The sequence below is a fragment of the Megalops cyprinoides genome, chromosome 9 (genome assembly GCF_013368585.1).
Source record: "Megalops cyprinoides isolate fMegCyp1 chromosome 9, fMegCyp1.pri, whole genome shotgun sequence".
Classification (NCBI taxonomy): Eukaryota; Metazoa; Chordata; class Actinopteri; order Elopiformes; family Megalopidae; genus Megalops; species Megalops cyprinoides.
In genome coordinates this window covers 29,541,393-29,557,775 of record NC_050591.1, presented here as the reverse complement: position 1 = coordinate 29,557,775, position 16,383 = coordinate 29,541,393, and the positions used below count along the sequence as shown (strand labels likewise).

The window sequence follows — 16,383 nt, the reverse complement described above, 5'->3', positions numbered from 1 at the left end:
TAGTATCTTTTTTGTTGCATTGTTCACAACCATGTTTGACAACCAGTTCTTGAAGCATGCATTGGTGCTTGTCTCAAACCTGTCTTTGATAACACGCCACATTAGATGAATTTTCCAGTGTCTGCTGTGCTAACATTACAATACACACACACACACACACACACACACACACATAAATATAGTAGCGTGCACGGACTCTGAGGTCTGTTTTGACCCGGACATGGAAGAAAAAACTGGGGACAGGGGACTGCTGTCAGTGAACATTTTTCCCCTGTTGTTACAGGCCAACTGTGGGTTGTCTGAATCGCCAAAAACAACAAAATTGCCAATGATTTTCTAACGGCCAAAGCAACTTATTGGAGCAAAAAGATATAGCGCTGCTTATAGACAATGGTCTCATACAACACAGATTTCAAAATATTACAGCACTTTAATTAGATGCCCCCACCTTCTAACCCTTAACTGTTCAATATCAACCATGCACCCCTTGATATTGGGAAAAGAAACCCCATAATTTGTGTGCTGCCCCACCCCCACCAGTCCTTATTGGCACCCTCACTGCAGGGGGGTGGAGCAACACTGAAGTAAAAAACTCCACCAAACTGGTGTGTGTCAGAACATTTGCTAATAATGCTACACGATATACAGCTTAGAACACTGTTGTCAAACTTGGTTGCATTGCATGGACAGGGAAGTACTCCAATGTACTGTACCAATCGATGGTCACGTTTTCAGAAAGATGTGTGAAAACTGATTTTGCAGGGTTTTTTTTGAAGGGTTTTTACATGAATTCCACATTGTTCCACATTGTTCTACTACTGGTCAGCCCTGGATAGGTGGTCAAAGACAGAAATGTCTCCCTGCTGATTTCACTATATCACATAGAACTGGAATGCTGCAAGGGACTTGGTTATATGTGAGATCTTGGTAATGTCTGTCATCTGGAAGAAAATTCAGAGTACAAGGTGAGCATTGGTATGTTATATTGAAACCTTTTTGTAACACATTCACAGCGCCCCCATTTCAATGTTAAATTTTCAGTGTTAAGTTTATTTGTATTTATTTTTCTGTGAACACACAGCTCTTGAGTCTCTATGATATTCACACTGGTAATAAAAGCACATGATGGTTAACAGAGCAGCATTTCATAAATTTGTGTTTAAATCATCACATACTATTGGTAAATACAGTGTGTGCAGATTCATGAAAACCCAAGAAACAGATTAGCGTTGAATTAAAAGTCCTGTGTGTTAATGCAGAGGCACATCCCGAGAACGCAGTTTACTCTCCTCTGATTAAAGAGCACACTGGTTCAGCTCATACTGTTGTATGAAGTCTTTCAGAAGCTGACACGCCCTGCGGTTCTTCGTTGCCTTGCATTTCCCCTCCTCTGGTATTTCTTCAATCCACATGTCATTGTTAAGGATGTACCTAGGCCTACAGGACGCGTGATGGAAAGGAAGTTATTTCACTCACACTTTGTTGCTGATGATATCCCTGTATTATATACAGAACAGCAATGTCAAGAGACACTCAAAGACTATTACACCTATACAGCTATTCAGATATAAAACACAACCTGATTCTTGAGAAAAGACTTTCTCAAAATGAAGACTGTTCTTCACTGTATGTACAATATTCAAATGTGTCCCTGAAGTTTTCAGTATCTTAACCAATACTCCTGTTGCTGTAATGTCTATAACAGGTCTGTGGCTTACTGTTGGTTGTCATCGGTAGTGTGTGTTATGGTCGACTTTTTGCCCATCATCAGGTACTCCTTGTTGAGCTTCATGTTAAACGAGCAGCTTTTCCGTACGATCATTTCACGCACCGCATTCCTCATGATGGCATTGTCCTTATCTTTTACACAGAGGGCATAAGAAAAACACGTGATTACCCTGCAGAGGTCCCACCTGATAAAATGCCAAGTGGAAGGAGAGTGTAGCGGTGACGTATTGCTTACGTATCTGCAGGACTTTGGTGACCAACATGGTGTAATACGTAAACACGCCATCATCTGTTTGCTTGAGGACCTTGACCAAGTAAACTGTCACAAGGAAAACACAGTTACAAACGGAGCGGATGCATGAATGCGAACAGCCATTCTTCAGCGTTAAACACAGCGCGTTAAACAGCCATCTTACCGTAGTCCACAATGGGAGAGAAGCAGGCGTAGCTGTTACGGGTATCTGCTCCCATGTTCTTGCTAAATGTGACTATGGTTTTAGGACAGCCACCTACAGGAAAACAAAAATGATTTTAAGTATTCAAATCAAAATAAATGGAAATAACTTTGTTACTATTATTACTATTATATCATATTCCATGTTTATGCAGTACTGTAAACAGCATATACTGCAACCTAGAGGAACGTGACGGGGGGGGGGGGGGGGGGGGGGTTGTAGGGGAGGTACAGTACCTTCTGCACAGGCGCACACGTCCTCACTGCACAGCTTAGAGATCATGTTGCTCTTCTGAGGGGCGCTGTAGAAGACACTGCACCTCCTCTCTGAAAATTAAAAAAAAAACAAAACACAACATCCAATCATGTTACACAGTGAGCAGCTGAGAATTCTGGATAGGAGCCATTGAGTTCCTTGACTTTGTCATCCACTGCGACACTTGCACTCTTCTGGAACTGTATCACATGGAGCAGCGCTCAATGGGTGGACAGATACCTGGGTTGTAGTAGTCGTAAATAACAGCACCGGCTGGCTGTACCAGGCCTATAGGAGTGATCTGAGTGGCCCTGAAGGTCACACACTCCATGCTGTCTGTAATCTACAGGAAACACATCAGCAAGATGTATATGTATTAGATGTATTTACTGTACTGCAATATCATTTCCTGACCATGTTCATCACAGAATGAATCTTACCTTATTAAAATACAGATATACTTTGTTTGGTCCGAGATCATAATGATCAATATACTTTTCTGTGCCCTTCACATGCTGAAAAAAGGAAACAGAACCATACTTGAATGAGACAATCAAAAATATATAAATGGGTTAAATCTTCTCGGGAGAAACAAAATTAACATTTTATAATGAGTGAAGTAGGAATAATAGAACAGATATTACATCTTCAAGATCCTGCATGTTTGGTTCTAATCCACTTAAAAGCGAGATGTCCACTATTGCCATTCCAGTAGAATTCATTCCATTCGTTCTGTGGGTTAAAAACAAAGAGAGACAGGACCATTGATGGTTGAGGTAGGTAGGTGCATTTTTGTCCGTTGTTCTAAACAAAAGCAACAAGGCCTTGAACTTGATGCGGGGCAGCTACACGGAGCCAGCGTAACGCGGGCCCTTCTCGGTTTACCTTAAACACACTGTGTAGATGAGGGTACTCTCCCTCGTTGGTATCTCCGGGGCATGCCTCTTCCGGCGTGTGCGCAGGTCAAACCACTCCACCCTACTCAAGGGCTCCTCTTGTGCCTCCCCCACCTCCCCTGTCTCATAGTTATAGTAGTCATCCAGCTCAAGATCATCCAGTCGCTCTGCAAACCCCAAAAATCTATATTACAGTCAATCAATCAATCAATCAGTCAATCAACTGATCAAGCAAGCAATCAATATTTACATAATATGATGCATATGACAAGGTTTTGACACAGAATACACAGAGACTATATTGCAAAACACATGCTCAAAAATACATTAAAAAATATTTATAAACATAGCATGAATGTATAAATATAAATATAACATATATAACATATAACAAAGTACTTTTGACCTCATATTCAGTCTTGTCTTTTTCTATTTGTGAAGCTTGTAGACACAGTATGGACTTACTTTCATACTTCACCTCTCCTTCCAAGCTGATGTTTAAGTGAAAATAATCACAATATGAATCAGCCCTTTTCATAGTTCTATATGTATGAACAAGCTGTTGAGAAAAAGCAGAAAATACATGAAAAGAACATTTGTGTTAATAATAAATGAGCTGGATATTGAGTTGGGAACTTAAAGTCATAGTTACCGAGTTCATCCAAATGGCAGAGCGAAATAAATCTTCCACATGACTGTACTTAAATATCCGTTTGAAATTCTTCAAGAAAAGCTAAAAAATGTCACTCACCGACACGGTTCCTTTTCCGACACCCAATGTGCTGACAGAGACAACACTTCCTCCTATGACCTGTACATACCATGAGGACACAAGGATGGAAATGGTCAGTTCTGATAATCAGACACCAGGGATTAATGGGCAAATGCTGAACAATGCTTTGCAACAGGAACAGATGGGAATCTATATTTCCAGGCTGTGGACTACTTTTAAATTACAATGATGTAGTTAACATTGCATATTCTGAAACTCATTTTTTTGTATCTTTACATAAAAGGTTTCCCACATTGTTAGCATGTGTAAACAAAGATAGAAACTATCATACAAACATTTACTAATAAATAAATCCTGGGATCAGATCATTTCTGAGGGACAGTGAGCAGTGTTGATGGCACCATGACAGCAGAGTGACACTCTAACCTGGATGGCAGGTTGGGTGAGGGCGTTTCTTTTGGTGATGAGCAATCTCTCCCTTCTCCCTCTTTCGAGACACACCTCCACGTTCAGGTCAAGGTCCTGAACATCATTGTCTTGGATGCTGTACTCAGACAGGGCCTCCAGGGCCACAACTGTGTCCTGAGAAACAGTGTTCAAAGGGAATTTTTAACATAACTGAACCGACACAATAATTAGAATGTTTAAAGCAACACTCAAGTTGCTGCACACGTGAAAAAATGGGTTACTTGTTTGAATAAACCTTACATGCAGTTGCATGCGTGTAATCGCACACAGGTGAAGGTGACCGCTGCATGACTTACCTGTGTGGAGCGGAACCCACCCCCGTACTGGCGCTGCTCTGTGAGCCACCTGGCAATGCTTGTGGAATATGACCTGTCCTCCCCCAACAGCGCCTCCAGCAGGGCATATGATGTCATCTCCACGGAGCCGGAGTTGGCCTGGGTAACGCTGCGGGCTTTTTTCTCACCTTCCGGATTCTCCTCATCCGCCCAGTGGCAGATTCCCTTCTCTGTTATACCAGGTTATAGCAGGAACAAGACAGGTGGGCACTGTTAACCTTGATGACAAGTATGAATGGCCATGATGCCAATGTATACGTGTACCTTTAAAATTTCCTTGGAAGGTCTTAGTATTCAGTCACTTCCCGTTTGTGGATGTAGATTTTTAGTTCCTTGTAGACGGTAACCATAGCTGCCAAATGAATAATGACCAATAGAATACACATCGCTGTTTGGAGACAGGTGGTCTGATGCTTGATGTTGTAGACAGCAGCCTTAATGCTGTGTCAGAGCTCCTACTCATTTTCCACTTTGTGGTACTGTGTACCAAATGGCAAGGTTTGCACTTGTTCTTATCACCTACTACTGTTTCAAAGTGTTCCTTTCACCCTTTAACCTTTTAAAGTTAAATTGTATTGTATGAGAGGGAATGGCCCTCCACGTTCACAAGACGGCCCTGACCGCTACAATAAGGGTATGTGAGACAGTACAGACCCCGGTCACAGATGGCGATCTCTCGGAGCTTCGCGTGAGCCAGCTTGGCAGTGGGGCTCTGGGGCATGGATAGAGAGAGGGCGTAGGCGGTGATCGCAACTGCAAAGGGCCTCTTCAATGACCCCAGCTTCTGTTCTAGATACTGTTGAGCTTTTACCATCGCCATTCTCTGCAAGAAATATATCCTTCTGATAAACATCTGTAATCATATGAGTTTTTTGAAAACGTCAGATGACAATAAAATGTGACAAAGAATTACCAATTCGGTGCCTTCTCCAAGAGGATACACAGGCAAGGTGTGGTGCATCGTCACTAGCACAAATGCTGTCAACGACGCCTCTCCATCTATCCCTCCACCACTACCCTGAAACCGGGGCAAAGAAAAAGAGAAAATCACAAACCTCATGTCTTAAGCCAAAACACACAAGAGTCAATTCAGGTTCAAAGTGCTGCAGAAACAAAGGTTTAACATAAATATCTGAAGACACGGTTCTTCTACCTGAAACATGACCGCCTAAAGCAATTCTTATGTCTTAAACTTTGTTTCCCTTTATTAAAAAAACAGATCTAATGGTTTAATGTGCTCATATCTCTAGTAGCCAGCTTGTACCTTGTCTGGCCAACTATTGAAGCCTGGTCATGTAGCACAATTTTGTTGGCTCCGTAAATGACTTTTTGCTTGTGTTGCACTCTGCCTCACTTGTAAGTCACTTTGGAGGAAAGAGGCTGCCAATTGAATAAATTATATCCATGACTTTAGGGGAATTTTACTCCTGTTTATTTATGGCAAATATTAAGAACAATGACAATACTAATACTAAAATTCAGATCTGTAAGAAAGAGAAGTGTACAATACCTGCAAGTGTCCGCTATAGAAAGGGTTTGGATCACTGAAGGCACCCGTGGCATGCTGTTTGGACACTAAGTAGGACATGGACTCTTGAATGTAGGAATCCTGCACGGTAATGATCTCTCTGCTGCGAGTCAGCTCTTTTGCTACGAATGCCGTGAGCCTGACAAAGACATCACAATTATCGGTGTTTAATTTTTTAGCTTATTATTTTATATATCTTAATAATACAAATAATTATATCTTTCCTTTGCTGTGCATTGCAAAGCTGGACTAAAATCCGCTTAGAGTTAAAAATGGAAGTTACCAAACACTGCGAGCTGCATTTGAAAAAGACCCATATGAGCCATCAGCATTCTTGTGTGTCAGGATTCTGTTGTAGCCTGAAAAAAACAGTTCAAGGTAGTTATTTTTTTATAATGTGTCTCTATAATCGAATCTCCTGAGTGCCTATGAGACATTCATGTCATTATGACATCAACACAACAAATAATGAAATGAGTACAGAATTTAGTCTTCGGCAGTGTCTGTAGAGAGCATGTCCAGTGTGAGTGCGGTGCAGGTGAAGGCCCATATTGATCAGTGGGGTTCTGAGGAGAAGCCGAGGCCTGGTGCAGTCTGGCGTAAGGCAGGCTCACCTTTCTGGATCATGTCCTTAGCTTCATTCCTGCGGTCGGGATTCAGGTTCAGCCACTGGTTGGTTGCGTCCAGGTACAGCATGGCGCGGACGGCGGGGGACATCTTCGTCATGGTCTGCTCCGCGCAGCCCGTGGGCAGCGTAATCAGCTTTTCCACACCCTCCAGGTTCAGACAGTTCTCCGCAGACTGTCCCATCACTCCACCTAGGGGGAGGGGGTACACACTAAGCTACACTGCAGCCCCAATCCTCACCAATGCTGCCATGTGATAGGAAAGGCTATACATGGCTGCCTGTTTGGGACACCCTCACCTTTGATGCTCATCAACGTATTGGACTCCCCATCCGGTACAGCATCTGAAGGAGCTGGGATGTGGATATCCAGCTGTTTAGCATCTGCATGAGAAAAGAGTGTTAGATGGGAGAACTGAATTCAAGGCAAATTTTCTGTACATATTACAGTCCTGCTTTACAAAGTTTCTTTTTTTGTGTTCTGTCCTTACATACATCATATGCGTAATAAATGAAATGTATTACTTCTTCCATCAATGTTATGTTCTTGATGCACAGAGACGAGCTCCCCTTCTCCCTGCGTGACAGAGATGAGAAAACATCCACTGTGTCAATCTACTCTGCCAATGCATACTCTATGGCAGACTGAGGAAAAGTCACACTCAAAGTCAAAATGAGTGAGAATTAAAGGCTTTAGGATCTGAGAGGTGGGTGAGATGCTTGTTCCTCTGTTGCCTCCACATACGTACCACAACCTTGAGTTTCTTCTCTATTCTATCAGCTGTTTTCATAGAGGTGTAGGCAGTCACTTGGATGGGAATGTCGCCAATAATCAGAGGGACGACCACAAAGTAGACGGGCACTGCTGAATTCCCTGGCACTGACACCACCTGCTTGTCCTTGTCACCACCTGCACTGCACAGGCCATCCACAGAGGTCATCTTAACTGTCACCTGCCCACATTGGAAGAAGGAAGCACGAGCATCCTATCAGACTAATGGTCTCTGGCCCTATGCATCTCATGTTCAAATCCCAATAGGATGGGGCACAACCTATCTTTTGTAATCCTGAGAACCTCATTTTACTCATGTCACACTACTTGTCACCCTAGATAACTGTGTTTGCTGCTCAAACAAATAAACAAATAATAGACAAAAACAAAAACAAATTGCTTAAACAAATAATAGACTGCTGGAAATTTAAGAGTGTAGCATGGTGGTGTCTGGTATTAATTTAATTGATTGGTGCCTATTAGGGTTCATACCTGTAAAAGTTCTGGCCCATAGTTATAGACGACAGCTTTCACCTCAAGTTGCTCATTCCTTTTAACCGAGTAAGGCAATTTTACAGACACAAAGAAGTCCTGGAAGACCTTCAGGGGCTTAGGTTCAGCTATACAAAACCCTGAAACATAGAAAAATGGATGAGGTAATGTAAATGAGTCCAAATAATTTCATTTCATATTGTGTCACTGTCATCATATGAGTCAAGAAGTATGATGATGACTCTGATAGTCTAAACGAAGAGAAAACAGTGTTCAGTGCTCAGTCTAACCATTTGTGGTGGACATGCCAATGGCTTGAACCTCCCAAGTGGTTATGGAGTCTGGAAGGGTAACAGGATGCCTACACAACAACAAAAAAAAATGAGTACAAATGACTCCAACTAAAACTCAATCACGTACATTTTTATGGATACAGACGGAAACATCACTTTGAGCCGAACCAAAAAGGGCGTCAAGCTAATCTGGAAAATGCATCTGCCCTTGGTGCATATCAGCGGATTTGAAGACGCTTTTCTAAAAGCTGTGGAAGGAAGCATTCTGGGATACCTTACAAGACCAGAGGTGCCCACGTTCACGGTCTCCCACATCCATGTCTGTGGGAAGTGGCTGCGGAGCTTGATGTTTGTCTCGTCGATGGCGTCCTCTTCCTCGTCACTCTCCGCTGTCATAGGCAGTAATGAGGACGTCAGCAGGACATGGGCTCACAATGTCGTCTAAAATACATTTATGCTTATGGAGGTCAAAGGCCAAAATGGAGAGTCAGTCCAGTGCAATCACCACAAATCCAAACCTGCCGACCTGCTAATCACAAACAAAGCTAGGACAGGTGGCAGATGCAACCTGGATCAGGACCAGTACCTTTCTTACAGGTGAAAGAACTTCTCGTAACAGTTTAGTCATTCATGATCCATCATGACGTTAGTAAATATGTGAGAAACATAAAAAGGATTAACGTATGAGAAAACATAAAGATATGTCATATTAATATATATCAGGACACATGAGAACCTCTGGGGATAGGAAAAAAGGCTTAAAATTGGTGCGATAAAGAAAAGGAATCATACATTCAAAGGGGAGGGAGGGAAAGTATGAAAAAGGGATGATAGCATAAATGAAAAGTTTATGATTTATTTCAATATTTGCTGAAGTGATGTAGTGATGGGGAGAAAAGGCTTTAATGCTTTATCATGTGAGAGTCAGGGAGGTGATCACACAGAGGCACGGCGCTAATGGAAGAAGATGGTACGGTACATCTGGCCAGACTGTATTTCTTCTTGCTTCTTCTGATCTTCTCTCTCAGTGCTGTGGCGTCTTTGCAGCACTTCAGGAAGGCTGCGCGGCACTCGGCAGACTGGTGGAGAGTCTTGGCATGACGCTGTTCACAGGAAAGTCTCATGTTGAGCTTGGCTCCGTCATTACAGCACTTTCTCTCTGCTGAGCTTGGACCATATCTGTTCACTGAGAGGGAGTGAGGGAGAGGACAAGAGAGAGAGACAGACGGAGAGAGAAAGAGAAATAGGTGATAACCAAACATATGAAGACCTCTCAAACATGCTGAGCAGCAGAAGAGTGGAATAATGTAGCAGAATGCTAGAAGCACACCAATGGCAGAGAATTCCTGGAAATGTGTATATGATCTCTTTGTCCGTGATTTCCTTCCGTCACAGGTGTAATCTGGTTGGAAGAAAATGAAAAGATGTCATGTTAATCATTGCTACTATAATCATCATCATAATCATCATCATCATCATCATCAGCTGCCATCATTCTGGCAGTTGCTATCATTACAGGTGTGTGGTCCATAAATCTACATTATGACATCACTATCAATCAGATTTTTTTTGAAAGACAAAATTATTGTCATACATCACAGCAGAGGTTTCCAAACTTGCTCTGGAATCCCCCCCCAAAAAAAACCCTTTAACTTCAATATGACTTTTTGAGGGTTGCCTCTTCAGTTTTAATGTTGACCTTGATAAATTATCTTGATTTCAAGTACCCCCTAAAACCATTTCAAGTACCCTTGAAGGTACTTTTTCCCTTGGTTGCCTTGGTTGAACCTTCCACATTTGAGTAGTGCTCCTTCTCACCTATCTTTGGTGCCATGGTACTGCTCCCTAGGTAAGTGAGGCCAGCGTCTTTGAAAACAGATTCATGGTTTTTTCCTCCACCAATGGAACAGCCCAGGTCATAAGAGTTCATGTAATCAAACATCTGTTTAACAGGCAAGGGGTAGACTCAGAAACATTATATAAAACTGGAAGAGCATTGCAATTACAGATCTGATCTCAAAATGAAGTCTGAGGATCTTACTTTCTGGGCAGTCAGCTTGTTTTGCTTGTTAACTATGTACACTGCAGTGTCCACTGCAGCCAGTGCTACTCTTCCCTTGTCTGCACGAACCATCACGTCTATCTTGCTTCCTGGTGTATATTCTGGCTGGAAGGGCAGGACTTCTAGCTGAAAAAGCAAATAAAGACAATCATGTGACATATACACACAGAAGTCTATCTTATAAAAATTGCAGGAAAAAATAAAAGTGAGGATGGTCAGGGTCTGTTTTCAAGATCTTTCATTTGGTTCCTCATAATAATGTTCTCTACCTGCCCTTTGCAGACATCTTGGACATCAACCCACACTGAGTCTGCCACAATCTTTGGCGCCCCCTGGTGATTTATGTAGTAATAGGCCACCACACGGAAGGCAGGGACCAGGTCGTGACTGAATGGCAGGCTGACAGACGTGACATCTGTCCGTGCAACCCTGTTCACTTGCACCACTTTGCCTTTACTCAAAATCTGTAGCAAAGAAGGAGAAAAATAATCAAAACTGCCATTAGTACCATAGTTCTAAAAACTGTATAGTATGTTGTTTGAACAGAGATAGGCAGCCTTCAACCTTGAGTGGCAGTGAGGGTTTTAGACTGCAGCCAAACCTTTCAATTTCACATTGGGATTGAGGCTAAATGTGTACAGGTGACCATGTTGTAAAGCTACTCGGTATCATACTATCCTGACAGACTTCAATAATCTGCAGCATGCCACTGTATCACTCCGTGAAAAGAGGTTGCCTACCTCTGCCTTATTAATTAATAATATTTAATTAATTAATAAGTATAATCACATATCTGACCATGTAATAAATGTGTGAGGGCCTTTCGCTTCCAGGGTGTGTAATATCTCTGAAAGTGACAGTCATTTCTTGCCCCTGTTCTAGGATGAGGTGGGGCACCTCCACGCTCAGGTAACTCCCGCTTTGGGAGCTGGTGGCAGTGGCACTCATGTGTGCGTCGCTGCGGACAACATCCTGATCCTCTCCTTGTGCAAAAACCTGTGAGAAATACAGTTCACGGTCTTCATGACGTTCTTGTAGGTTACAAGCCATCTCCAGTCTTTCTGTTTTGAGAATTCACCTTGATGTGCAGAGATTTTGCCAGCTGGGGCACTTTGAAGGTGAATACAGCATCGCCAGCATTGTTCCCTGACCCTTGCAGAACAATAGATTCCTCTGCAAGCTCGTTCACCCTAACTGTGGCCCTCATTTGCAGGTGCGGGGCAGGGGTCCCATCTGGGAAGGTTGCAGTAGCCTGGGAGTACAGAGAACAAGACTGAACACTGGACACTTTAGCTCTGTGCTGGAACTGTGTGTTTGTAAGTGTGTGTCCATGTATGTTGGTGTGTATGTGTGTGCGAGATTGAGTGCGTATGAATAAAGAGGTACATGTGTGTGTGCATGAGGAAATCCGTGTGTTGTGTGTTTGTGTTGATGGAAACATGCATTTGTTATGTTTACATGGCCGTGTGTGTGCATACATGTATGAACCAGAGACCCTTAAATAGGGTGTGTGAGGGTCGCAGCTCCCACTGTGACATACCAGAATAGAAAACATCCCCTCAGGCGTGAAATACTGTTTTGTTTTTGACAAGTCAATTGTGTAAGGAGTGGTAACAATCTTCACAGTGCTGCTCTCTGCCTCTTCCAGCTCTCCACCTGGAGACAGTACAAGGAAGTCAGGGGCTTGAAACGTCTTTTGTGGGTGTGTATGTGCTCACATGGAAGATTCTGACTTATGGATCTGTGAGTAACGGTACACACTGGCGGTTTCTAGGGCTGTAACTGCAATGTAAAGACGACAGTTGTCCAGATTAATGCTTCGGTTTTGCGCCTGTTCTCGCAGATCCTTTGTGAGCAGGGTCAATGCTGCACTGCCATCTTGGATCTAAACCACAAGAGAATACAAAAACTTCACAACAGAAAACTTGAAAATACTAACACATATTTCTACTTGAAAACAGAGGGGTCTCCCAGTGATTTCAGACATTTTGTAAAATAATCATTTCCATAAAATATAATCTTGAAATCTGTTACATTTTTATTTCATGTTAGAGAATTCTGAAATATTCTTGCAGAAATATTACTCTCAAACAGGTAGCTGTTAGAGTACGGCTTTGCTGAGAAAAAACTCTCAAACTGAGACTGTTATTGTGGATAAATGGTGGTTAGGAACCTTTAAATTGAAACTGGTGTATTAACTTAATTGAGTTAAAATGTCTTTTAATGTGATGCAAGCAGCTTTATTTAGTCATAATCTTTACTTACTGCAGTCTGTACTTCAATGCCAGGTAGAAAGGTCTTATTCCCTTGTTCGTCGATAACGGCAAATCTTACATAAGCTATACCATGGACACCCTTCCCGTAAGTGTACCTAAACATGGCACATATTGACATGAGACATGAGACAGTATGGCCAGCCTACCAATGTATGGTAATTCAGATCTAATTTTCAAAAACACCTACCTGGCAGACACATTGAAATCAAAGGACTCTTCTTTGAGTACATAGTATGGTTGCGCCGGCTCAATTTTCACCTCAAATGATGGAAGAACTGGAAGCATTGAATGGAATAATCTGTATTACATTATAGTTAAATTTAATCTTCTTAATATGTAATCTTTAAATATCTGAACAAATCGAATTACTATGGTAAAACACATTTTCAAAACTACTTTATTGTTAAGTTATAGTACTTTACATAATAAAAATGTCTCTTTTTATGTCATAAAACTTACAAAGACAATACTCATCCAGCTCTTGGTTTGACTTACCATATTCTCTGACTTCAAATTCCACAGTGGTATTTGATGCAGTCTGAGAATGTGAGTTTAAGAATGAGGCAACTATTTTCCAATGGCCAGCCCTTAAAAAAAAGAACACATTGGTTGAATAAAAAGTATGTTTTTTTTTTTTTACTTTTTAACTTTCTTGTTCTGTAAGTCTCGAAACACACCCAGCCTAAAATGTAAAAGCTGCCTCACAATATCCTAATGTAGATTCAAACCTGTAAAAAAGATGTGGTGTACTGCCCACTGGTCCACACTGCCGTCACAAGACTGTTATCCTTTTCATACTGACAGTTTAGGTACTGTAAGAAAGTCTAACTTACTGCTCAACATCAGGGATGGCTACATGATCCTGAAGAATTTGTTTCGACTGCACCGTACGTTTATATATCATCAAACCTTTGGAATTCTGTGAAGAAAACAAACACTTTTAGGAGAGCTAATTCACTCTCCGCCTTCAGGTCACAAAGACCTGTGTCACACACCACACATACTCACAAATATTCTCAGTGCAATGGCCTCATCTTTGGGCATCATGTAGTTGTCCAATGTGAAGACCCTAAAATTTGCTGTAAATAGTGAAACATAATATTCAGATTTATACTTTGCCAGCACACACAAAAACAAATGACAGACACAAAGCTGAATTATAACAATGCAGTTACCGATTTCTCCTGGGTTGTAAATAGGTTTGTTGGTCTGGATAAAGATGTAGCCCTTTCTGGTGGACAAAATTATATTTTGTGTCTTAGTTCCATGAAGATCAGGGCTTTCTGCCACTAGCTGGACATAATGAGTGGAACTTTCTCTCTGTCTCTTTTTTTCCCTTGCATTTTTGTATAAGGCTGGATCCACCTATATCAATGGAGACAGACCCAAATAATATGTAAATGTTCACAACAATAATCATTGAAATTCGAAGAAAATACCACACTGTGTCAATGCACTTGCCATTTTATGGGGATGTCCAGTGGATATACACTGTATGGACAAAAGTATTCGGACACCTGACCATTACACCAACAGGGACTGTAATGACATTGCATTCAAATACATATACTTTAATATGGAGTTGGTCCCCCTTTTGCAGCTATAACAGCTTCCACTCTTCTTGGAAGGCTTTCCACAAGGTTTTGGAGTGTTTCTGTGGGAATTTGTGCCAATTCATTCTGTAGAGCATTTATGAGGTCAGGCACTGATGTTGAATGAGAAGGCCTGGCTCGCAATCTCCATTCCAGTTCATCCCAAAGGTGCTCAATGAGGTTGAGGTCAGGGCTCTGTGCAGGCCAGTCAAGTTCTTCCACACCGAACTCATCAAACCATATCTTTATAGTCCTTGCTTTGTGCACTGGGGCACAGTCATGTTGGAAGAGAAAAGGGCTTTCCCCAAACTGTTGCCACAAAGTTGGAAGCATAGCATTGCCCAAAATGTCTTGGTATGCTGAAGCATTAAGATTGCCCTTCACTGGAGATGAGGGGCCTAGCCCAAACCCTGAAAAACAGGTGTGGCCAAAATACTTTTGTCCATATAGTGTATAGTGTGGGGAAGAGAGGCATAGCCTGATTGGCTTTATGGTAAATGATTTTCCCCTGTATTATTTAGCAATGAGACATGTGTTAGACTTTAATGAAACATGCATGCAAGGATATAATACCTTAAGTTTGACCACTTCCTGGTAATTGTTGCCTGCATTGAGTACCACAGTTTCTTGTTTTGAGACGGTCATGTCTGCTGTCTGGTGCTTAAAAAACAGTGTCACCGTGACAGGCTTGGTGGCTTCATGGAGTTGGATCGCCACCGTCTCGTCCACATCCAGCTGAACAATGTTGGGAGCTGTGATCAGATACCTGGAACCACACAAACACACATACACACAGACACATACATACATACATATATACATAAATACATACAGTGGAAGCACACATAAACACACACATGCATATGCACACACACACACAAACATACAAAGAAGCACACACGGTATGCACACACATACATACACATACATGCACATATATGCAGTTAAATATAACAGACTACAGTGATAAGAAAGCTCAAGTAAAAGAAAGATTGTCCACATAACACACATAATACACAAAAATCCCAACAAAATAAAGGTGCAAAAAGCAAAACATACAAGCTAATACAGGTTTAGATGTATATAGAAAAAACATTTTCCTATGATGTGCATTAATGACACTCACAGTGGTTTCTGTGCACTTGTTGCCAGCAGAGCAGATATGATGAGAATCAGAGATAACTCCATCTGGATTGACAACTTGGCCATCTTCATTAGAAATTCCAGGCTCGTCTTCAGTTTCAAATTCCCTCTTATTGCAATACCTTCACAAAGACATACAAATTACATAAAATACTGTACACAAACAATTGGAAACTCAAAAACATTCATCTGTATGCCTGTATGTCTGTAAAAAGCACCATGCACTTCAGTCAGATGAAAAGGTCCAAGTTGCTAAATGAGCTCACTGTGCACATTTCTCAATAGCTCTGTGCAAATTTGGCAACAAAGGGGGAGTTTTAGAAAAGGGTCACATGGTTTCCCAGAAATGAGACAGTGTTTTTGTTCCAAAAAAAGATAAAAAACAGGGCTGATGTTAACTCTGTCTCTCCACACAAAGGTAACATAATCAATACAAATGATAATCTCCCACTGTGTCCTTTGGTGTACTGAGTGATGTCCTTGTGAAATATTATTCACAGAGGCTTGTCAGACTGAAGCAGCAGCTCATTTTTCTTGGCAACCTCTTCACAGAAGACAGTGGTATTCACTTATTCTGTGTATTCATTTCCTTAAAAAAAATAAAATAATGCCAAAACAAAAGCGTCTCAAGTACGTCAAATACCTCAAAACCAAGATGCTCTGTCAGAACACACTAGTAAAGATGTGGATGTTCAGACCTGGCATGGGATTCTATTGACCTCATGTGGTT

At 41.6% G+C, this 16,383-nt stretch overlaps 1 protein-coding gene across 1 annotated transcript; it reads right to left on the bottom strand.

The window, feature by feature from the left end:
- Positions 1-1,021: 1,021 nt before the first annotated feature.
- c4 (complement component 4) lies at positions 1,022-15,933 on the bottom strand. The gene is made up of 42 exons (XM_036536290.1): positions 15,872-15,933; positions 15,637-15,775; positions 15,084-15,276; positions 14,094-14,283; positions 13,927-13,997; positions 13,752-13,837; positions 13,414-13,505; positions 13,106-13,193; positions 12,908-13,013; positions 12,404-12,527; positions 12,183-12,298; positions 11,721-11,894; positions 11,441-11,638; positions 10,912-11,106; positions 10,622-10,768; positions 10,399-10,522; positions 9,911-9,982; positions 9,560-9,766; positions 8,855-8,969; positions 8,578-8,648; positions 8,288-8,427; positions 7,773-7,976; positions 7,549-7,600; positions 7,324-7,407; positions 7,013-7,216; positions 6,682-6,757; positions 6,381-6,537; positions 5,784-5,888; positions 5,525-5,693; positions 4,832-5,040; positions 4,494-4,649; positions 4,086-4,145; positions 3,800-3,893; positions 3,324-3,501; positions 3,083-3,170; positions 2,879-2,953; positions 2,679-2,781; positions 2,420-2,509; positions 2,145-2,237; positions 1,964-2,047; positions 1,719-1,860; positions 1,022-1,437 (listed from the first exon to the last, which is right to left on the bottom strand). The coding sequence occupies exons 2-42, from the start codon at positions 15,723-15,725 to the stop codon at positions 1,296-1,298; spliced, it is 5,163 nt and encodes a 1,720-aa protein (XP_036392183.1). The 5' UTR covers positions 15,726-15,775; positions 15,872-15,933; the 3' UTR covers positions 1,022-1,295.
- Between the last annotated feature and the right edge of the window lie 450 nt (positions 15,934-16,383).